We start from the raw sequence: 24,296 nt of genomic DNA, 5'->3' as shown, positions 1-24,296 counted from the left end.
TGTAGATGAAATAAATAAAGGAAAGAGGTTCACTCCATCCCCAAGTCTTTTCAAACATTGGAATGGGATCTGGCTCGTTCTGCTTATTCCTTTGACTGCCTTCTCCAAGGAACCAGTTTTCCCTGCCTCTCTTGGGATTCTAGAATAGATAGTTTTAGAGTCCTATTTTAAATTTATTTTCACTGCCTGTTTTGGACATTTTTTTCAGCTAAAGCTGTTAGGATTTCAGTACATTCAAGACAGTGATGACATGTTTCAGTCCTCAATTCATCTCTATCTCTTCAGTTAGTAGAAAGGAAATGTAGCCCATATGTCTGGATGTGTATAGAAGAATTTGGAGGAAAAAAAAAATAACAGGTAAGAAATGTTCCCTTATTTTTGTGAGCTACCATTCATCTGTCCCATTGTCCTATATCAAAAGGCTTACACAAAAATATTTAAGTTCCCCTCTTCTAATATATACTTTAAAAATAACTTGGAACAATATTTCTTAAACTTTGAGTCTGGGGAAGACTTTGAAGCTAATAAAATGTGTTGCCACATTTTATTCCCATAAAGATAAGTCCATGAATATCAAAAAGGTAATGGAGTTCTGACCTATAAATACATTAGCTAGCTGTGGGACCCTAAACATATTCTTCAGCTTCACTGCACCTTAGTTTATCTAGAAAACAAGGAGTTTGGATAAGAAACAGAAATGATCTCTAACGTAAAGTCGACTGTGATTCTAAACCATTAGTATCCCTTGGTTTGTGGGAAAGAGATGCTGCAGTGTTTGTCTGAACTTGAGCTGCTGAGTCCCTTCCCACTCCGTCTCTCCTTTGCCCAGCTAAAACCTTGAAGAAAAGATAGGAGGATAAAAAAAGGATAAAATAGGGTTGTCCCATATTTTGATTCACTAGGATACTAATGTCACTTGAGAAAAGAACTGTCTGGTTGAGAAGAAACATAAAGATGTTGGGTGCAAGGCCATAGACGAGCTGTTAAGGAAAGACTGAGGGTTGAAGAACTGAGATAAGATTGGGAGAAGGATAACAAACTTTGTAAATTGTTTTTGGCTATATATTCTTAATCACTGGGGGGAAAGTGGGGAGCGGGGAGATGCAAAGGTAGAGGAGCTTACTTGCACAGATCCCATGATGACCTTAAAGGCTTTAATGCCAAAATATCTATTCAGATTTTCTAGTTCTTCTTGAGTCATTTCAGTAGTTTCGTCTTTCTAGGTATTTGACCATTTCATCTAGGTTATCTAATTTGTTGGCATATAATTGTTCATCATATTCCCTTATAATCTTTTTCATATCTGTAAGGTTGATAATTCATTTCATTCCTGATTTTAGGAATTTGACTCTTCTCTCTTCTTCTCTTGGTCAGTCTAGCTAAAGATTTGCCAATTTTGTTGATCTTTTCAAAAAAACCACTTTTGGTTTTGTTGATTTTCACTATTTTTCTATTCTCTGTTTCATTTATTTCTGCTCCAATCTATTATTTCCTTCCTTCTACTGCTTTGGGTTTAGTTTGCTCTTTTCTAGTTCCTTCAGATGCAGGACTCAAGTTATAGATATGAAATCTTTCTTCTTTTAAAATATGTACATTTGCAACTAATAAATTTCCTTTTGAGTACTGCTTTACCTTCATCTCATAAGTTATCATATATTGTGTCTTCATTTTCATTCAGATCAAAGTATCTACTAATTTCCCTTGTTTCTTCTTTGACCCTTTTAGGAGTGTGTTGTTTCATATGCATATATTTGTGAAATTTCCCAAGTTTCTTTCTGTTATTCATTTATAACTTCATTCCATTGTGGTTAGATAACATACTTTGTATAATTTCAATCCTCTTATATTTATTGAAACTTGTCTTAGGGTCTCACATGTTATCTATCTCCAGAAAATGTTCCATGTGTACTTGAGAAGAATGTGTATTCTGCTGTTCTTGGGTGGAAGTGTCCTATAGATGTCTGTTTTGTCTAGTTGGATTATTGTATCATTCAAGTTCCCTGTTTTCTTGTTGATCTTCTGTCTAGTTGTTCCATCCATTATTGAAAGTATAATATTGATATCTTCAGCTATTATTGTTGCATTGTCCTTTTCTCCTTTCAGTTCTGTCAGTTTTTACTTCATATATTTTGGGGCTCTGTTGCTAGATGCATATATATTTATAATTGTTTTATCTTTCTGATGGATTGACCCTTTCATCAGTATAAAATATCCATCTTTGTTGTCTAGTAACAACTTTTGTGTTCAAGTTTATTTTGTCTGTTATTAGTATAGCTACTCTTGCTCCCTTTTGGTTAGTACTTGCATTGTGTATCTTTTTCCATCCTTTTCATTTCAATCTATTTGTGTCTCTGAAGCTAAAGTGAGTCTCTTGTAGATAGTATATAGTGGGATTGGTTTTTTAATCCATTTTGCCAATTTCTGCCTTTTAAGTGGAAAGCTTATTACATTTATATCTAATGTATTTACTAATTATGTAGGCTTTACATCTGCCATTTTGCTATTCTTTTTCTATATATCTTGTCTTGGGTCTTCCTCTATTCTTCCATTCCTGCCTTTTTTTGTGTGTTAGATTCTAGTGTACCATTTTAATTACCTAATCATTTCTTTTACTATGCATATTTTAGTTATTTTCTTAGTGGCTGCTCTGGGAATTACCTTTAAACATTTTAATTTTTTTAATTTAATAAATTTATTTTGAAATAAATTCAATCTTACAGGAAGAGTTGCAAAAACAGTACAAACCCCATACATAGAACTCCATCATACCCGATCCCCCCTCCCCCCATACCCCCGATCCACCACCTTTAACATCCTGTCACACCACCATTTCTTTCTTTCCCTCCCTCCCTCCCTATCATCCATCATCTATTGCTCTGTCCTCTGAACATATGAGAACAAGCCGCACATATTTTTGAACAAACAATATAATTCACATATACCTTTCCCATGGACAAGAACATTCTTTTATGCAATCCCATTAAGTGCAGCTAAGAAGTTCAAGAAATTCAACATTGATACAAAGCTTATATTCTAAATTTCCTCTTTGTGTGTGTGTGTGTTCCATCTGCGTCCCTTTGAGCCTCCTCTCCTCCATCCTCAGATCCCATCCAGGATCATTCATCCTTGGCATTTAATTGTCATCTATTTAGACTGTCTTTTTTTTTTTCAATTGTGGAAACATATATATAGCCTAAATCTTCCCATTCCAACCCCTCCCTAGCATTTCATTAGTGGGATTAATCATATTTAGAATGTTTGCAATGCTATCACCTTCCCACCATCCATTTCTAGAAGTTTCCCTTCACTGCAAACAGAAAACCCTACTCTCATTTCTTAACTCCCCATTTCCCCTTCCCCCACTTTTCGGAACCCCTACTCTACTTTTCATCTCTATGGTCGTATTCTCTGATACTTTCTTTATGTTTACCGTGGGGCTTAAATTTAACATCTTAAATCTATAACAGTCTTGTTTTTCTTTGATACCAACTTAACTTCAATATGACACATAAATATGTTCCTGTTACTCCATCATTCCCCCACCTTTATGTAGTTCTTGTCAAAAATTACATATTTTACATTGAGTCCAAAACCACTGATTTTTCATTACAGTTTATGTATTTTAGATCCTGTAGGAAGTAAATAGTGGAGTTATAAATCAAAATACAGTAGTATTGGTATTTATATTTACCATGTGATCTTTACTGGAAATCTTTATTTCTTCATGTAGTTTCAGTCAATTGTTTAGTGTCCCTTCCTTTCAGCCTGCTCAACTCCCTTTAGAATTTCTTATAGGACTGATTAATGGTGATGAAAGTCCCTCAGCTTTCGATTATCTGGGAATGTTTTTATCTCCCCCTCATTTTTATCCTCCAGGTGTTTGTGGATTCTCCAAGTCTCTGATGGTTATTGACTTCTATTTGTATTCCATTGTGGTCAGAGATGTGCTTTGAACAAATTCATTTTTTTTTTTTTAATTTATTGAGGCTTGTTTTTATGTCCCAGCATACGGTCCATTCTGAAGAAAGATCTGTGATCACTAGAGAAGAATGTGTGTCCCGGTCACCTGGGATGTAATATTCTATATATGTCTGTTAAAATTTTATGTATCTCTCTCTCCTTTCTTTGTTTCTCTGTCAGTAGGGCTCCCTTTAGTATCTGAAATAGGGCAGGTCTTTCATTAGCAAAATCTCTCAGCATTTGTTTGTGGAAAATTTAAGTTCTCCCTCAAATTTGAAGGAGAGTTTTGCTGGATAAAGTATTCTTGGTTGGAAATTTTTCTCTCTCAGAATTTTAAATGTGTCATGCCACTGCCTTCTTGCCTCCATGGTGGCCGCTGAGCAGTGACTACTTAGTCTTATGTTGTTTTCCTTTGTATGTGGTGAATTGCTTTTCTCATGCTGCTTTCAGAACTTGTTCCTTTTCTTCAGTATTTGACAGTCTGATCAGAATATGTCTTGGAGTGGGTTTATTTGGATTTATTTTATTTGGAGTTCGCTGGGCATTTATGCTTTGTGTATTTATATTGTGTAGAAGGTTTGGGAAGTTTTCCCCAACAATTTCTTTGAATACTCTTTCTAGACCTTTACCCTTCTCTTCCCCTTCTGGGACACCAATAAATCTTAAATTTGGATGTTTTATTTTATCTCTCATATCCCTGAAGTCCATTTTGATTTTTTCAATTTTTTTCCCCATTCTTTCTTTTGTTCTTTCAGTTTCTGTTCTGTGGTCCTTGAGGAGGCTGAGTTGTTGTTCAGCTTCCTCTAATCTTGTATTATGTGTATCCAGTCTTTTTAATTTGGCCTACAGTTTCCTTAATTTCCATAAGATCTTCTATTTTTTTATTTACTTTTGCAATTTCTTCTTTATGCTCTTCTAGGGTCTTCTTTATATTTTCTATATCCTGTGCCATGCTCTCGTTGCCTGTCTGTAGTTCTGGGTTTGGGATCTCCATATCATCTGTTTTTATCATATGCTTTAAGATTTTCTGTTGTTTTTGGCCTCTTGGCATTTACTATACTTGATCTCTAATATGTCAGAACTGCAGCTTCGTGGCATACACTTTATCTAACCAGCAGATGGCGTTCATGAGTCACCTATTCCTCTCAAGTCAGTTCTCCCGAACTTTGTGGTGTGTTAGGATCTGACTCTTGTGGGGTCCAACTGGTGCACTTAATTTGGGTGTGTTGTCAGTGCCGTCTGCCCTGAATGAGGGGTGTGTGTCTGAGCAGTTAGGGAGGAAGGGTAACTTTAATAATCAAATCTCCCAGGTGTTCCTGGAGATTTAAGGCTGTTGCCAGAGCCTAAGCCTTCATTTCAGTCTTTCCAACCGATTGTCTCTGCTGCTGACCCACAAGTCCTTGGTATTCACGTAGGGTCCCTGGGATCTCTGAGCGGTTTCCGCCTTCCCAGCTGTGCTCTTCCAGGACCTCTGCTGAGGGAGGGCCGTGCCACATCACAAGTGTGCGCCAGCCTCCAGGGAAGCCCTGGGATGCCAGGCCACGCAGGGGCGTTCCCATCCCGATTCAAAGATGGTTGACTGGTACACGTTAACTTCCTCCCCTTTCCGCACAGCACCGCCCTCCCAGCTCCAGGACAGTCAGCCGTGGGTGTATTAAAGGCCACTGTCCACGGCCGACACTGTGGCATGTGTGGCGGTTGCTGCGGGAAAGACTCCGTGTCAGACTGGGCTTCCCAGCACGGCTCTGGGCTGTGGATCTGGCCCCAGGGCAGGAGGGTCCCCTGCCCACCGGGGAGATGGCTGCAAGTTGTGCGGTCCTTTCTCCCTTTGGCTCCCCTTTGCTCCCCTGGGCCTGAGACAGTCAGCAGCAGGTGTGTGAAGGGGTATCCTCCATGCCAGACACCGAGGGCATTAGCCCAGCCCGCTCCCACCGTGCTTCATTGCAGGGCTCTCCCTGTCAGATTTGCGCAGCTGCTCCCGGGCTTTTTTTTTTTTTTTTAAAGAACTAGTCCATCTCCAAACACTGACCCTCCATTTCTCCACACCACAGTGTGGCCAAGGAACTTTCAGGCAACTCACTCACTCATTTCAGAATGCAGACTCCTGGTTTCACCAAATGCATGGTCCCTGTAGATTTAGCAGACCTTGTCTGGCTGGTGCTATTCTGGAACTGGTGTTCTGGGTCACTTTCTGGTTTTTATCTAGTATTTTTCACAGAGGAGTTTTTTTGCCCTGTCTCACCTAGCCACCATCTTAGGTTCTCTAACATTTTAATTTATAAACATTCTCATTTGGATTACCAACATAATTTCAGTAGTATACAAAAACTTTGCTCCTATATTGCCTCTACTCTAACTCCCTCCTTTATATTGTTATTATCACCAAATATATTGTGTGCCCGATTGAAATAGATTTATAATTACTTTTTTGTGCAGTTATCTTTTAAACCCAATAGGAGGAGGAAAAAAAGGAGTTACAAAAACAAAAAATACAATCATATGTCTTTTATATTTGTTTAATGTAGTTACCTTTATGGGTGCTCTTTATTTCTTCTTGTGGATTCAAGTTACTATCCACTGTCCTTCAGTTCAGCCTGCAGGAAACCCATTAGTATTTCTTGTAGGGCAGGTCTGCTAGCAACAAACTCTTTCAGAATTTCTTTATTTAGGAATGTCTTAATTTCTCTCTTCATTTTTGAAGGATAGTTTTGCCAGATATAGAATTCTTGGTTGAACAGGATTTTTTCTTTAGCACTTTGTCTTTTCTTTGCCTCCTGGCCTCCAAGGTTTCTGATGAAAAAATTTGTGGTTAATTTTATTGGGGATTCTTTGTATGTGATGAATCACTTCCCTCTTGCTGCTTTTGATTTTCTCTTTGTCTTTTTACAGTTTGGTTATGATGTGTCTAAATGTAGATGTCATTGACTTTATTCTACTTGGAGTTCTTTGAGCTTTTTTGATGTGTAGATTAATGTTTTGCATCAAATTTAGGAAGTTTTTTGGCCATTATTTCTTTTTGCCCCTTTCTCTCTCTTCTCTCCTCTGTCATATTATGAGTATGTTAGTATACTTGATGATGTCCCACAGGTCTCTGGGGGCTTTGTTCATTTCTCTCCATTCTTTTTTCTTTTTCTCAGACTGTATAATCTCAGTTATCTGTCTTTAAGTTTGCTGATCGTTTCTTCTACTTGCTCAAATCTGCAATGGATCCCCTCAAGTGGATTTTTCACTTCAGTTATTGTACTTTTCAACTCCACAATTTCTACTTGATTCACTTGTATATAAATCATCTCTCTTTATTGACATTCTCTGTTTGATGAAACATTATTCTCTTACTTTTCTTTAGTTCGTTAGACATGGCTTCCTTCAACTTTTGGAACATATTTAAAATAGCTGATTTAAAGTCTTTGTCTAGTAAGCCCAATGTCTCACTTTCCTCAGGATAGTTTCTGTTTGTTGCTTTTGCCTTTTATGGACCATTTTTTCTTGTTTCTTTGCATAGCTTGTAAATTTTTGTTGAAAATGGGACGTTTAAAATAATATAATGTAGCAATTCTGGAAATCCAGTTCTCTCTTCTTCCACGTTTGGTGGTGGTGTTCCTTGTTGTAGTTGTTGTTTAGTGACTTTTCTGAACTAATTTTGTAAAGTCTGTCTTCTTTGCTGTGTATGGCAACTGAAGTCTTTATTCCGTTATCTTGATGGTCAGCTAATGATTGAATTGAGATTTCCTAATAAATCTCCCAGTCTTTGCCAAGGGGCTCTTTATGTATGTTGTGGCTTGCTTTCAACACCAGCCACCCAGTTTACAGCTCTGCCTTAGCCTTCACTTCTTGCTTGCCCAGAGTCTCACAGTTAAAACTTAGTTGTTTCTCAAATATTCCATGAGCATGCTTACAGCTGTTGTAGATTGCATATAATGTCCTTCTCAATTCCCAGGAATATGTCCCAGATTTTCAAATCTCCCATGGATATCTCATTTCTTGGCTTTTCCTTTTAAGCTTTTTGGTTAAGCTATTGTTTGCCCTATTATCAGTTGCCAAAGGCAGCACTGTTGTTAAAACACTTACCTGTAATTACTGATGTTAAAAAAATGCACCCTTGGGAGAGGCTTTTAGCACTAGACAGCTACCAGTCAGCTCTAATAAAGACAAGCCTTTCTACTGGAGTCTTCCAAGGAATCTCCAGACAGGTCAACTAATGAAAATTATTGGGGATTTAGGCTTTGAAAGAGCTCCAGCTACATTCTGCTCCCCCCAGTGCTGCACATGTGGGCAGTGATTTTTCAAGGCTACTGCTGAGACTGGAGAGCACTGAATGAGTCTAGGGCAAGTTAAAACACCACAAAATGCAATGTCCTTGTGGAATCCAGACATTCTCTTGAATCAGTGCTCCTTGGGTTGCTGCAAGTCTTTAAATTTCCAGAGTTATAAAAGAGTTGAGACAATTTTTGCCAGATTTTTCTCTACATTTATGGAGGGGTGAAATTTCAGAGTCTTTATTCCTTCATTTTCACTGACATAACCTACAATATGATTTTACATTTCTAAGGTCTCAATGATCTCAAACTAATTAAATATTTAATTGTGGGAGATAATTACAGAAGATGAAAGATAAAATGTAATTCTTATGAGGGTCTCCCTATTGGGTAGATGAAGTTTGAAAATGTATTTCTATATTTAGTGCCCTAAAAATTAAGGATAAAGTAAAAGCTATTTTAAACCCTATTTTCTTCATACAGGTAAAACACAGGCTTTGGAGTCAGACAGACCTGAGTTCAAATCCCAGCTCTGCTTCTTACTAGCTTGGTGACCTAGGACAAATTAAATAACCTCTCTGTGCCTCAGTTTCCTCAACTGTAAAATAGGGTAATAATAATATTTACCACATAAGGTTATTGTGAGGATTAAATGTGAAGTGCTGATTACAGTGCTGGGAGCCCAATAAGACATTAGCTGTAATAATTACTATTTTTTTTTTTTTGATGTTCTGCAAAAGTACCCAAGTGAGATAACCTAAAGGTATATTTTCTTCTCATTGTTTCTTTTCTTTTCTGTTTTTTCTTTCTTTTGAGAATTGAGAAGAAAAGATATACCATTTTATTTTGGAATAAGAATTTGTGTAAAAAATGAATTTATTCATTTTACTAATATATAAACAAAATACCATATATTTACTCAGTGAATATTTATTAAATACCTAGCAAACATCAGGCACTATGCCAGGCACAAGGATGGTAGTGACAATAAAGTGTGGTCCCTGCCCCTCAAAGAACTGATAATCTAAGAGACTGACAAGTAATCGGGTGCTAATATGCAGCATAAAAGGGCTTTGATGGTAAGAATACACATGTGGGTATGTAATGGGAGTTGTGGCTTTCAGGAGTTCCTCTTCTTAGATTTATCCCTTTCTTCTTTGGCTCCAAAGCCAAGGAATTGGTCCTTTTTTTTTTTTTTTTTTTTTTTTTAATTGGGTGGATTCAGCTATGAACTTTTTTAAAGATCTAAATATTGAAAGGGGAAAGCACCTTGAATTATGGAAGACTCTAGAAACAGTTTTTCCTATAGCGAGGGCTTCCTACCAGCATAGTCACTTGTATGGTTTTCAACCTGAAAAATTCTTTGGCAGATTTTTCCTTTGCCATCCACCTTTTTTCTATTTCTTTTCTCTTTGTCTTCTCCACTTGATATTCCGGAGACCTGGGTAGTTCCCAAAGGAAGAATGCTTTGTGGATTCTAAGGGTGATTTTTAAGTAAAGACAAAATGATTTTTTTTTTTTTTTTACCTACAAACTCCATACCAAAAATATTAACATAAACTTTCATGGAACTTATTGAAAATGCAGATAATTTTAATTCCATTGCATTTTTCAGAATTCTCAATCGTAATCCTCTGACAGCTGTTGAAGATTCATATCTTTTTAAATTGCCAGCATTAAAATATTTGTAAGTATGCAGAAATCTGGTGGGTCATGAGATGATTTCTGTTCTTCTTTTACTTTCATCAAAGATTAAGTATTTTTCATTTAGGCTGAAAAGTCATTAATTTTAATTTTAATGGGATTATTGAAAAAAAGTTATTTGGCAATGAAAAGGATTAAGAAAGGATGTATAATGGGCAAGATAGCCAGGAGGGGTTAAGAGCTGTGTTGAAGAACATGTGTGGATATGGTACATGTAGACATGTAGAAATATTGTTTATCCTAGAATGCAGAGGAATAAGGTATACACTATAAAGAAGGAGCAAGGAATTCAGAGAGATGAATGCAGTATGAGAATAAAAAGTAGGATAATGGTGAAAGACTGTGGGTTCTGCTGTTCAGTGCCAAGGTCACTGATTTGATTATGCAAATAAACTTGTATTTCTTCAATAAGAACTCTCCTGAATTGTTATCTATGGAAATTAATCCCTTGAGCTAGCTTGTTTTACAGAGAAGCCAAGTTATCTCATGTACTTCAGTATTTGTTTAAGTACAGAATTTTTGTGTTTGGGTTCATATTGTACATATCTGGGCATTCTCTTTCAGAGATATGGGAACAACACAAGTGTCACTTACAACAGTTGAGAACATCCTCATGATGACACTCGAGTTGGAAAAATTGTAAGTCATTTTCTCTTAGATTTATTTTCACAAGTTGTTTTCTTAGGCTTCTTTTTATTATTTTACAAATCAGGTTTATTGAGGTAAATTTTACATATAATAATAGTTACCTTTTTTAAATGTATAGTTTGATGACTTTTGACAAATGTTTAGTTATGTAACCACCATTGCAATCGAGATATAGAACATTCCTGTCACCCAAAAAGCCCCTCCCAAGAAATGAAAGCATATGTTCACACAACTTGTATGTGTTTTTAGCAGTTTTATTCATAATGGACAAAAACCTGGAAACAACCCAAATCTCATCAGCTGATAAATGGATAAACAAATTATAGAATATCTGTACAACTGTAATATTACTCAGCAATAAAAAGGAATGAGCTACTAATATATGCAACAACATAGATGAATCTCAGAAGGATTATGCTAAGTGAAAGAAGCCAAACATAAAAGGTTACAAATGAAAGATGCAAAACACAAAAGGCTGCCTACTATATGATTTCATTTGTAAGACATTCTGGCAAAAACAAAACCACAGGGGCAGAAATTAGATGGGTGGTTGCTGGGGACTGGTGGTGGGAGTAAATACCTAGGAGAGGAGCTGCTATCTCATATGCTGAGAGCATTTTTCATTTTACTTGAAACTACTAAACTGTTTTCAAAAGTGGCTGTTTCATTTTGCAGTCCCACCAGCAGTGTATGTGACTTGCAGTTGCTCCACAAACATCAGTCATCTGGTCTTTGTATTTCAGTCTTAAAAAAAATCATACAAAAAAAAAAAAATCAGCCCACCTAGTAGATGTGTCATGGTATCACATCTTGGTATATTAAGTTGCATTTCTCTAACAGCTAATGATGTTGAGTGTCTCTTCCTGTGCTTATTTACCATCTTTATCTTCTTTAATGAAGTGATGGTTCAAATCTGTTGCCATTTTTTTATAGGATACTTTATCTTACTATTGAGTTATAAGAGTACTTTTTATATATTCTGAAAATAAGTTCTTTCTCTCAGATAATGTGTTTGGTAAATATTTTCTCCCAGGCTGTAGCTTTCTGATCATTCTCTAAAAAGTATCTTTTGAAGAACAGAAGTTTTTAATTTTGGTGGAGTCTAATTAATTGAATTATTAAAAAGAAGGAAAAAAAAGAAAACATTGTGGATCACATTCCCTTTATCCAGTGTATGGATGGATGAGTAGAAAAATGGGAACAAAACCTAAATGAAAAATAGGGTGGGATGGAGGGAGGTGATTTGGGTATTCTTTTTTTATTTTTATTTTTTATTCTTACTCTGACTCTTTCTGGTGTAAGGAAAATGTTCAAAAATAGATTGGGGTGATGAATGTACAACTATAAGATGGTACTGTGAAAAGTTGATTGTACACCATGGATGATTATATGGTATGTGAACATATCTCAATAAAACTGTATTAAAAAAAGAAAAAAAATACATATTTCCATATCAAGTGATACAATGAGAAGAAAACACAAGCCACTGAGCTCCTATCTCAATACACAAATCATCTGTCACAGAAGTATATTCAATATAAGGCAGGTGATAAAAAAAAGTCCTGAAAATACCACTCATTTCAAGGAGCTTACATTCTGGAGAGTTGGAAGGGCACACAAAAACTATTAATAGATAAGTACATTATGAAGCATACAGTAAGGTGGTAAATTGAAGGGAAAGATGAATAGGTAGGGGAAGTGAGCTCTGAAGTGCCTAGATCCGGAAGGATGACAGGTCACAAGATTAGAATAGTCAGTATACTCTTTGACAAGGTGATATTTGAACAAAGACTTGAAGGAGATGAAAAAGTTGGTATTAAGTACATTTTTTATATGGTCTAATAGGATGAGTACAGTTTAACTTACAGTTTAATTGTATGTCTTTGTTTCAGACTAATGAGAGCACAAGAGTCTCACTTATGAGTATCATATGATATTAAAAATAAGTTATCAAGTAAATATGAAAGTCTAAAATATTAATCTGATAAAAATTACACACTAATCTAATGTATGAAGCTAAAACTAATCACTAAAAGTATTAGAAAGCAAGAGTGATTACAAAAATACACTTTCCTTCTCAAGTTCTTTTCACTTTGTTTGCTCCTCCCAACTACTTCTTCTCCATAGTTCCCTTCACCCTCATTTTCTGCTTTGCTTTTCAATTCCTCCCTTGGCCAAATTCATCTGCTTCCTCTCCCTCCATACATGTATTTTTTCATTATGTATGAATAACTAGAATCCTTCCAAGAATGCATTATTATCACAGGAAACTAACACATGCACTTTCCTTATCCCATGCTAGAAACACTGGTTTTCTTCACTCATGCTGTGACCATCAGAATCATAATAAAGTCTATGTCTCACTTAATGATTTTAATTTTGTTCTTAAAACACTTTCTCTGAAGAGAAAAGGCATAAATTTAAAAAATAAATAAATAAAATCTATTCATTTTAAATGGAAATTATGGTGCATATTATCCCCATCTTACAAAAAAAAAAACAAAAAACAAAAAAACCTGGCAGGAACTTTGGAAATGAAAGGCACAACACAAGAAATGAAAAGCACAATGGAGACATACAACAGCAGATTTCAAGAGGCAGAAGAAAACAGCCAGGAACTGGAGAACAAGACACCTGAAATCCTACACACAAAAGAACAGATAGGGAAAAGACTGGAAAAATATGAGCAATGTCTCAGGGAATTCAATGACAACATGAAATGCATGAATGTACGTATCATGGGTATTGCAAAAGGAGAAGAGAAGGGAAGGGGGCAGAAGCAATAATAGAGGAAATAATCAATGAAAATTTCCCATCTCTTATGAAAGACATAAGATTACAGATCCAAGAAGCGCAGCAAACCCCAAACAGAATAGATCTGAATAGGCCTACGCTGATACACTTAATAATCAGATTATCAAATGTCAAAGACAAATAGAGAATCCTGAAAGCAAGAGAAAAGCGATCCACCACATACAAAGGAAGCTTGATAAGACTATGTGTGGATTTCTGAGGCAAGAAGGAAGTGGTGTGATATATTTAAGATAGTGAAAGAGAAAAACTGCCAACCAAGAATCCTGTATCAAGCAAAACTGTCCTTCAGATATGAGGGAGAGTTTAAAATAATCTCTGACAAACAGACAAATGAGAGAGTTTGTGAGCAAGATGCCTGTGCTACAGGAAATACTAAAGGGAGCACTACAGACAAATACAAAAAGGCAGAAGTGAGAGGTTTGGGACACAATCTTGGGTGACAGTAGCACAGCAATGGAAGTACACTGAACAAAGATGACTGTGAGTATGGTTGAAAGAGGAAGGTTAGGAGCATGTGGGACACCAGAAGGAAAGAAGAAAGATAAAGACTGGAACTGTATAACTCAGTGAAACGTGGAGTGCTCAACAATTGTGATAAAATGTACAAATATGTTTTTACAAGAAGGAGAATGAATGAATGTCAGCCTTGCAAGGGTTAAAAATGGGGTGGGAGGCACTGGAAAATGGCAGCATAGAGAGGAGTGGAAGTTAGTTAGTTCCCCTGGAACAACTAATAAACAACCAGGAACAAGTAGCAAATAATCTGGAATAACTGCTGGGGACAAATGTGACTGTCCACACATACACCAACCTGGATTGGGAAGAATGCCTGAGATCACAGCATAAAATCTGTAAGTAAAAACTGCAGACCTGTGCAAAGAGCCTCTCCCCGCTGGCAGCCAGAACTGCAAAACCTTGCTGTGATATAGAGCAGCACTCTCTGACAAGTGAGTATACCTCATTCCCAGCTCCAACCCGGGTTTTGATTAACAAATGTGCACTGCTCAATACAAGCTACAAATCCCCAACCAGCAGACAGAAGCTTCTAGTGATGACTGACCTTAAAGAGCCAGTAGAGTTCTCTGTGCTGGGAGTGGGAGCCCAGAGGACCGGGTGCTATCTCTGGCTAGTGGGTGATGCTGGGATGACCCTGGACTGGCCCTGAAGTGGGGAGTTCTGTCCCTTTTTCTCTCTCTCAACCTGGGCGGCTCAGTGGAGAAAACCACAGCCATTTTGTTTGCAGCTCTCTTACCCAGACAGGGTGGAGATAGCAGAGGCAGAGAGACAAAGAGCCTATTTAAATGCAAATGAAAACTCCCTAGGGGGTCTATCTTCCCTAAGAGGAAATAGGTGATGCCCAGCCCTAGTACTGGCCTCACATTCAGAACTAGACCCCAGAACCTGAGGGAAACCAGACAAAACAGAAGGAGAAGAGAAGGGAAAGGAGGCAGAAGCAATAATAGAGGAAATAATCAACAAAAATTTCCCATCTCTTATGAAAGACATAAAATTATAGATCCAAGAAATGCAGCAAACCCCAAACAATAGATCTGCATAGGCCTATGCCAAGACACTTAATAATCAGATTATCATATGTCAAAGACAAAGAGAGAATCCTGAAAGCAGCAAGAGAAAAGCGATGCACCACATACAAAGGAAGCTTGATAAGACTATGTGTGGATTTCTGAGTAGAAACCATGGAGGCAAGAAGGAAGTGGTGTGATATATTTAAGATACTGAAAGAGAAAAACTGCCAACCAAGAATCCTGTATCAGGCAAAACTATCCTTCAAATATGAAGGACGGTTTAAAATATTTTCTGACGAACAGAGAGTTTGTGAACAAGATACCTGCACTACAGGAAATACTTCAGGGAGCACTACAGACAGACAGGAAAAGGCAGAAGTGAGAGGTCTGGAACACAATCGTGGGTGATGGTAGCACAGCAATGTAAGTACACTGAACAAAGACGACTGTGAGTCTGGTTGAAAGAGGAAGGTTAGGAGCATGTGGGACACCAGAAGGAAAGAGGAAAGATAAAGACTGGGACTGTATAACTCAGTGAAACCTGGAGTGCTCAACAATTGTGATAAAATGTACAAATATGTTTTTACAAGGAGAATAAATGAATGTCAACTTTGCAAGGTGTTAAGGTGGTATTGGGGGAAAAATACAATCAATGCAAACTAGAGACTATAGTTAACAGAAACATTGTATTATGCTTCCTTTAATGTCACAAAGGCAATGTACCAAAGCTAAATGCATATAAGAGGGGGACATTAAGGAAGGGTATGGGACTCTTGGCATTGGTGATGTTGTCTGACTCTTTATTCTACTTTAATTTAATGCCATCTTTCCTTTTGTTGTTTCCTAGCTGTCATGTTTTTTTTTTTTTTTTTGTAGTTGTGTCTTTTTTTCTTTTGTCTCTCTACCTTCTTTGACTCTTCCTCCTCCTTTGTGGAAGAAATGGAGATGTCCTTATATAGATAGTGGTGAGGGTGGTGAATACATAAATACGTGACTATACAGGGAACAATCGATTGTTTACTTAGGATGGAATGTATGGCGTGTGAACAAAATAGTCTTTAAAAATGGGTTGATGAAGAAATGTTTAGGACACTATATTGAGTGAAATAAGTCAGACACATAAGGACAAATATTGCAGGGTCTCACTGATATGAACTAATTATAATATGTAAACTCGTAGACATGAAATATAAGTTACCAGGATATAGAATGAGGCTAAAGAATGGGGAGTGGTTGCTTATTATGAGCAGAATGTTCAACTAGGGTGAACTTAAGTGTTTGAAAATGGACAGAGGTGATGGTAGCACTTTGTGAGAATAACCAACAGTGCTGAATGGTGTGTGAATGTGGTGGAAAGGGGAAGCTCAGAGTCCCATATATCACCAGAAGGAAAGTTAGAGGTTAAAAGATGGGAATGTATAAAACAGTGAATCCTGTGGTGGGCGCAATGTCTGTGATTAACTGTACAAATCTTAGAAATCTCTCTCATGAACTAGAGCAAATGTATGACACTATAACTAGAAGTTAATAATAGAGAGGCATATAGGAAAAAATATATAAAAAATATATACCTATTGCAAACTATATACTACAGTTAGTAGTATTTTAATATTCTTTCATCAACAGTAACAAATGTACTATACCAATACTATGAGTCAATAATGGAGGGGGGGAGTGGTTATGGGTATGGGAGGATTTAAGTTTCCTTTTTTGCATGTCTTTTTATTTCTTTTCTGGAGTAATGAAAATATTCTAAAAATTCAAAATTTAATTGTGGTGATGGATGCACAGCTGTATGATGGTATCATGGGCAATTGTATACTTTGGATTTGTGGATAATTGTATGGAATGTGAACAATCTCAATTTAAAAAAATGGGGTAGTATTGGGGAAAAATACAATCAATGCAAACTAGACTATTAAAAAAAGTCAGCCATGTGGTTGGGTGTATCAGTAGTTCATTTATTTTTATTTCTGAGTGGTATCCATTATATGAATATACTACAATTTATCTCTTTATGTGTTGATGGACATTTGAGTTGTTTCCAATTTTTGTTTATTAAAAATAAAGTTTCTATGAACATTTGTGTACAAATCTTTGTATGCACAATACTTTCATTTCTCTTTGATAAATATCCAGAATTGGAATGGCAAGATCATATCAAGGGTGTCTGTCTAACTTCTCAAGAAGCTGTCAAACTGTTTTCCAAAGAGGTTGTACCATTTTACATCCCTGCTGGCATTGTATAAGCTCCATTTTCTCCACATCTTTGCCAACTCTTGCTGTGCTCAGTCTTTTTAATTTTAGATAATGTAATAGGTGTGTAGTTGTATCTCTTTGTAACTAATTTGCATATCCCTAAAGGTTAATGAAGTTGAGCATCTTTTCATGTGCTTGTTTGCCATTCAAATATGTTCAAATCATTTGACTATTTTTCACTTGTTTTGAGAGTTCTTTATATATTATGGAAAAAAGTGTTTTTTCTGATACGTAATTTGCAAATATTTCCTCCCATTCTGTGGCTTGGCTTGTCTTCTTTGCTGAAGAATAGAAATATCTATTCATACCTTGGCCTAGTTTTTAATTAAGTTTTTTGTCTTTTTATTATTGCATTGTAGTAGATCTTTATATATTCTAGATACTAAACCCTTACAGGTATATGGTTTCCAAATATCTTCTCCCATTCTTTAGGTTATCTTTTTACTTTGTTTAAAATGTCCTTTGATGTAGAAAAGTTTTTAATTTTGATGTTCATTTTATCTGTATTTTCTTTTGTTGCTTGCACTTCTGGTGTAAAAATCTAAAACTCTGTGACTACTACAAGGTCCTGAAGACATTCCCATGTGTTTTCTTCTAAGAGTTTTATAATATTAGCTCTTATATTGTCATTGATCCATTGCATATTAATTTTTATATAGGGTGAGAGGTATAGGGGTCTACATTCATTCTTTTCCATGTGGATTTCCAATTGCCCCAACACCATTTTTTGAAGAGACTGTTCTTTCTCCACTGAATGAACTTGGCACTTGTCAAATCAACTGGCCACAGATGTATGGATTCATCTAATTTCAATTCCTTGGTCTATATGCCTATCCTTCTGCTAGTACCACATGTTTTAAAATTTCTGTAGCTTTGTAGTAAGCTTTGAAATCAGGATTTGTGAGACTATACTGTTTTAATTACCATAGTTTTGTAGTTTGTTTTGAAATCAGGAAACAGGAGGCCTCCAACTTTTTCTTCTTTTTCAAGATGATTTCAGCTATTCAGGGGTCCATCTATTTCCATGTGAATTCAAGCATCAACTTTTTTATTTCTGTAAAAAAAAAATACTGCTGGAATTTTGATAGGGATTGCATTGAATTTGTAGATCACTTTAGGCAGTATTGCCAGGTTAACAAAATTAAAGTCCTCCAATCCATGAATGTGGGATGTCTTTCCATTTATGTAGATCTGTAATTCCTTTCAGCAATGCTTTGCAGTTTTCAGTTTTTAAGTCTTTCACCTCCTTGTTTAAATTTAATCCTAGATATTATATTTTTCATGCTCTTGTAAATGGAATTATTTTCTTAATTGCCATTGCATATTGTTCATTGTCATTACTTGTGTATGGAAACCCAACTTACTTTTGGTTCATCTTGCACCCTGCAACTTTGCTGAATTGGTTTTATTAGTTCTAGTAGCTGTCTTGTGGTTTTTTGGGGGCTTCTATATTTAGGATCATGTCATCTGAGAATAGGGATACCTTGACATCTTCCTTTACAACTTGGTTATCTTTTATTCCTTTCTCTTGCCTGATTGCTCTGGCTGGAATGTCAAGTACAATGTTGAATAACAGTGGTGACAGCAGACATCCTTGTCTTGTTCTTGATCTTTGGGAAAAAGTTTTTAGTCTTTTATATTGAGTATGATATTTGTTGTGGGTTTTTCATCAATACCCTTTATCATATTGAGAAAGTTTCCTTCTACTTCTAGTTTTCTGAATGTGTTTATCATGAAAGTATGTTGGATTTTGTCAAATGCATTTTCTGTGTCAATTGAGATAATCATGTGGTGTTTTTTCCCTTCATTGTATTAATGTGGTATACTACATTGGTTGATTTTCTTTTTCTTATGTTGAACTGTCCTTGCATTCCTGGACTAAATCCCACTTGGCCATGGTATATAATCCTTTTGATGTACTGTTGGATCCATTTGCCAATATTGTCTTGAGGGTTTTTCCATCTATATTCATATGGGTTATTGGTCTGTAATTTTCTTTTCTTATGCTATCTTTATCTGACTTCGGTATCAGGGTAATGATGGCCTCATTAATCCCTCCTCTTCCATTTCTTGGTGGGCTTTGAGAAGTATTGCTGTTAAATCTTCTTTAAAATATTTGGTAGAATTCAACATGAATCCATCTGTTCTGCACTTTTCTTTGTTGGGAGGTTTTTGATGACTATTTCAGTCTCTTGTTATAGGTCTGTTGGGATTACCTATTTCTTCTTTGATCAGATTAGTTAATTTGAATGTTTCTAACAATTTGTCCATTCCATCTCAGTTTTCTAATTTTTGGCATATAATTTTTCGTAGCACCCTCTTAAAATCCTTTTTATTTCTGTAAGATTGGCAATAGTGTCCCCATTTGCATTCATGATTTTAGTTATTTGTGTCCTCTCTTCTTTGTCACTCTAGTTAAACATTTGTTGATTTTATTCATCTTTTCAAAAACCCAGCTTTTAGGTTTTTTGTTCTTTTTTTTTTTTTTCTATTCTCTATTTCATTTACCTCTGCTCTAATCTTTACTATTAACTTCCTTCTACTAACTTTGGGTTTTGTTTGCTCTTCTTCCAGTTTCTTTAGTTGTGAAGTTAGGTTATTGATTTGTGATCTTCCTTTTTTAATGTAGGCAGTTAGAGCTATAAATTTCCCTCTGACCATTGCCTTTGCTGCATCCTGCAAGTTTGGGTATATTGTGTTTCATTTTTGTTTACTTCAAGATATTTCCTAATGTCCCTTGTGATTTCTTCTTTAACCCATTTGTTGCTTAATAGTGGATTGTTTAATTTTCACATATTTGTACATTTCCCAGTTTTCCTTCTGATATTGATTTCTAGCTTCATTCCATTATGGACTGAGAAGATACTTTGTATGATTTCAGTATTTTAAAATGTATTAAGATTTTATTTGTGGTATAACATGTGGTCTATCCTGGAAACTGTTCCATATGCATTTGAGAAGAGTGTGTATTCTGCTGCTGTTTGATGGAGCATTCTGTGTATGTCCATTAGGTCTAATTGGTTAATAGTGTTGTTGAAGTCCTCTATTTATTTATTGATCTTCCATTCAAATATTCTATCATTATTGAAAATATTCTATTGAAGCCTCCAACCGTCTTTTTCACCCTTCAGTTAAAATGTCAATTTTTGCAACATGTATTTTGGAGTTCTGACGTGTGGTTCATATATATAATCATATCCTCTTTCTGGATTGAACCTTTTCTCAATATAAAATATCTTCTTTGTTTCTTGTATTCTTTTTTTACTTAAAGCCTATTTTGTCTCAGAACAATATAGCTTCTCCAGCTCTCTTTTATTACTGCTTGCACAGAATATCTTTTTCTACCTTTTTATTTTCAATCTTTTTATGTCTTTGTACATGAAGTGAATTTCTTATAGACAATATTACATGGATCATGCTTTTTCATCCAATCTCCCAGTCTCTGCCTTTTAATAGGGGAGTTTGATCCATTGACATTTAAGTTAATAACTGAAAAGTAAGGATTTTTTTTTTAATCATGATTTTATTGAGATATATTCACATACCACGCAGTCATACAAAACAAATTGTACTTTCGATTGTTTACAGTACCATTACATAGTTGTACATTCATCACCTAAATCAATCCCTGACACCTTCATTAGCACACACACAAAAATAACAAGAATAATAATTAGAGTGAAAAAGAGCAATTGAAGTAAAAAAGAACACTGGGTACCTTTATCTGTTTGTTTGCTTCCCCTACTTTTCTACACATCCATCCATAAACTAGACAAAGTGGAGTTTGGTCCTTATGGCATTCCCAATCCCACTGTCACCCCTCATAAGCTACATTTTTATACAACTGTCTTCGAGATTCATGGGTTCTGAGTTGTAGTTTAAAAGTTTCAGGTATCCACCACCAGCTACCCCAATTCTTTAGGACCTAAAAATGGTTGTCTAAAGTGTGCGTAAGAGTGCCCACCAGAGTGATCTCTCGGCTCGTTTTGGAATCTCTCTGCCACTGAAGCTTATTTCATTTCCTTTCACATCCCCCTTTTGGTCAAGAAGATGTTCTCCATCCCACGATGCCGGGTCTACATTCCTCCCCGGGAGTCATATTCCACGTTGCCAGGGAGATTCACTTCCCTGGGTGTCTGATCCCACGTAGGGGGGAGGGCAGTGATTTCACCTTTCAAGTTGGCTTAGCCAGAGAGACAGGGCCACATCTGAGCAACAAAGAGGCATTCAGGAGGAGACTCTTAGGCACAAATACAGGGAGGCCTAGCCTCTCCTTTGCAGCAACCGTCTTCCCAAGGGTAAAACTTATGGTAGAGGGCTCAACCCATCAAACCACCAGTCCCCTATGTCTGTGGTCATGTTAGCAACCATGGAGGTGGGGTAGGCGAATACCCCTGCATTCTCCACAGGCTCCTCAAGGGGGCACTACATCTTTTTTTTTTTTTTCCTTGTTTGTCTTTTTTCTTTTTTTTTTTTTTAACTTTCCCTTCTTTTTTAAATCAACTGTATGAAAAAAAAAGTTAAAAAGAAAACAAACATACAATAAAAGAACATTTCAAAGAGACCATAACAAGGGAGTAAGAAAAAGACAACTAACCTAAGATAACTGCTTAACTTCCAACATGTTCCTACTTTACCCCAAGAAAGTTACATAATATAGCAACATTTCAGTGAACTTGTTCCTACTACATCCATCAGAAATTAACAGACCATAGTCATTTCTGGGCATCCCCAGAACGTTAAATAGCTTATCTGTTCTTCCTGGATTATTGTTCCCCCTTCCTTAATTGCTCTCTACTGCTAGTTCCCCTACATTCTACATTATAAACCATTTGTTTTACATTTTTCAAAGTTCACATTAGTGGTAGCATATAATATTTCTCTTTTTGTGCCTGGCTTATTTCGCTCAGCATTATGTCTTCAAGGTTCATCCATGTTGTCATATGTTTCACCAGATCGTTCCTTCTTACTGCCGCGTAGTATTCCATCGTGTGTATATACCACATTTTATTTATCCACTCATCTGTTGAAGGACATTTGAGTTGTTTCCATCTCTTGGCAATTGTGAATAATGCTGCTATGAACATTGGCGTGCAGATATCTGTTCGTGTCACTGCTTTCCGATCTTCCGGGTATATACCGAGAAGTGCAATCGCTGGATCGAATGGTAGCTCTATATCTAGTTTTCTAAGGAACTGCCAGACTGACTTCCAGAGTGGCTGAACCATTATACAGTCCCACCAACAATGAATAAGAGTTCCAATTTCTCCACATCCCCTCCAGCATTTGTAGTTTCCTGTTTGTTTAATGGCAGCCATTCTAATCGGTGTTAGATGGTATCTCATTGTGGTCTTAATTTGCATCTCTCTAATAGCTAGTGAAGCTGAACATTTTTTCATGTGTTTCTTGGCCATTTGTATTTCCTCTTCAGAGAACTGTCTTTTCATATCTTTTGCCCATTTTATAATTGGGCTGTCTGTACTATTGTCATTGAGTTGTAGGATTTCTTTGTATATGCAAGATATCAGTCTTTTGTCAGATACATGGTTTCCAAAAATTTTTTCCCATTGAGTTGGCTGCCTCTTTACCTTTTTGAGAAATTCCTTTGAGGTGCAGAAACTTCTAAGCTTGAGGAGTTCCCATTTATCTCTTTTCTCTTTTGTTGCTTGTGCTTTGGGTGTAAAGTCTAGGAAGTGGCCTCCTAATACAAGGTCTTGAAGATGTTTTCCTACATTATCTTCTAGGAGTTTTATGGTACTTTCTTTTATATTGAGATCTTTGGTCCATTTTGAGTTAATTTTTGTGTAGGGGGTGAGGTAGGGGTCCTCTTTCATTCTTTTGGATATGGATATCCAACTCTCCCAGCCCCATTTGTTGAAAAGACCATTATGACTCAGTTCGGTGACTTTGGGGGCCTTATCAAAGATCAGTCGGCCATAGATCTGAGGGTCTATCTCTGAATTCTCAATTCGATTCCATTGATCTATATGTCTATCTTTGTGCCAGTACCATGCTGTTTTGGCAACTGTGGCTTTATAATAAGCTTCAAAGTCAGGGAGTGTAAGTCCTCCCACTTCGTTTTTCTTTTTTAGAGTGTCTTTAGCAATTCGAGGCATCTTCCCTTTCCAAATAAATTTGATAACTAGCTTTTCCAAGTCTGCAAAGTAGGTTGTTGGAATTTTGATTGGGATTGCATTGAATCTGTAGATGAGTTTGGGTAGAATTGACATCTTAATGACATTTAGCCTTCCTATCCATGAACATGGAATATTTTTCCATCTTTTAAGGTCCCCTTCTATTTCTTTTAGTAGAGTTATGTAGTTTTCTTTGTATAGGTCTTTTACATCTTTGGTTAAGTTTATTCCTAGGTACTTGATTTTTTTAGTTGCTATTGAAAATGGTATCTTTTTCTTGAGTGTCTCTTCAGTTTGTTCATTTCTAGCATATAGAAACATTACTGACTTATGTGCATTAATCTTGTATCCCGCTACTTTGCTAAATTTGTTTATTAGCTCTAGTAGGTGTATCGTTGATTTCTCAGGGTTTTCTAGATATAAGATCATATCATCTGCAAACAATGACAGTTTTACTTCTTCTTTTCCAATTTGGATGCCTTTTATTTCTTTGTCTTGCCGGATTGCCCTGGCTAGCACTTCCAGCACAATGTTGAATAACAGTGGTGACAGCGGGCATCCTTGTCTTGTTCCTGATCTTAGAGGGAAGGCTTTCAGTCTCTCACCATTGAGTACTATGCTGGCTGTGGGTTTTTCATATATGCTCTTTATCATGTTGAGGAAGTTTCCTTCAATTCCTACCTTTTGAAGTGTTTTTATCAAAAAGGGATGTTGGATTTTGTCAAATGCTTTTTCAGCATCTATTGAGATGATCAATTGATTTTTCCCTTTCGAGTTTTTAATGTGTTGTAATACATTGATTGTTTTTCTTATGTTGAACCATCCTTGCATGCCTGGAATGAACCCCACTTGGTCATGGTGTATGATTTTTTTAATGTGTCTTTGGATTCGATTTGCAAGTATTTGTTGAGGATTTTTGCATCTATATTCATTAGGGAGATTGGCCGGTAGTTTTCCTTTTTTGTAGCATCTTTGCCTGGTTTTGGTATTAGATT

General features: G+C 36.3%; 1 protein-coding gene across 1 annotated transcript in view; it reads left to right on the top strand.

Moving 5' to 3' along the window:
- LOC119514500 (leucine-rich repeat-containing protein 37A2-like) overlaps nucleotides 1–24,296 on the top strand; it is a 67,645-nt gene that overhangs the window by 6,577 nt on the left and 36,772 nt on the right. Inside the window, exons 3-4 of the mRNA XM_037810301.1 lie at nucleotides 9,832–9,903; nucleotides 10,485–10,559. Coding sequence (XP_037666229.1) covers nucleotides 9,832–9,903; nucleotides 10,485–10,559 — 147 coding nt within the window. The remainder of the gene's footprint in view (nucleotides 1–9,831; nucleotides 9,904–10,484; nucleotides 10,560–24,296) is intronic.

The sequence above is a fragment of the Choloepus didactylus genome, chromosome 18 (assembly GCF_015220235.1).
Source record: "Choloepus didactylus isolate mChoDid1 chromosome 18, mChoDid1.pri, whole genome shotgun sequence".
NCBI lineage: Eukaryota > Metazoa > Chordata > Mammalia > Pilosa > Megalonychidae > Choloepus > Choloepus didactylus.
Note: the sequence above shows the minus strand (reverse complement) of the source record. Positions and strands in the feature narration are given on the sequence as shown.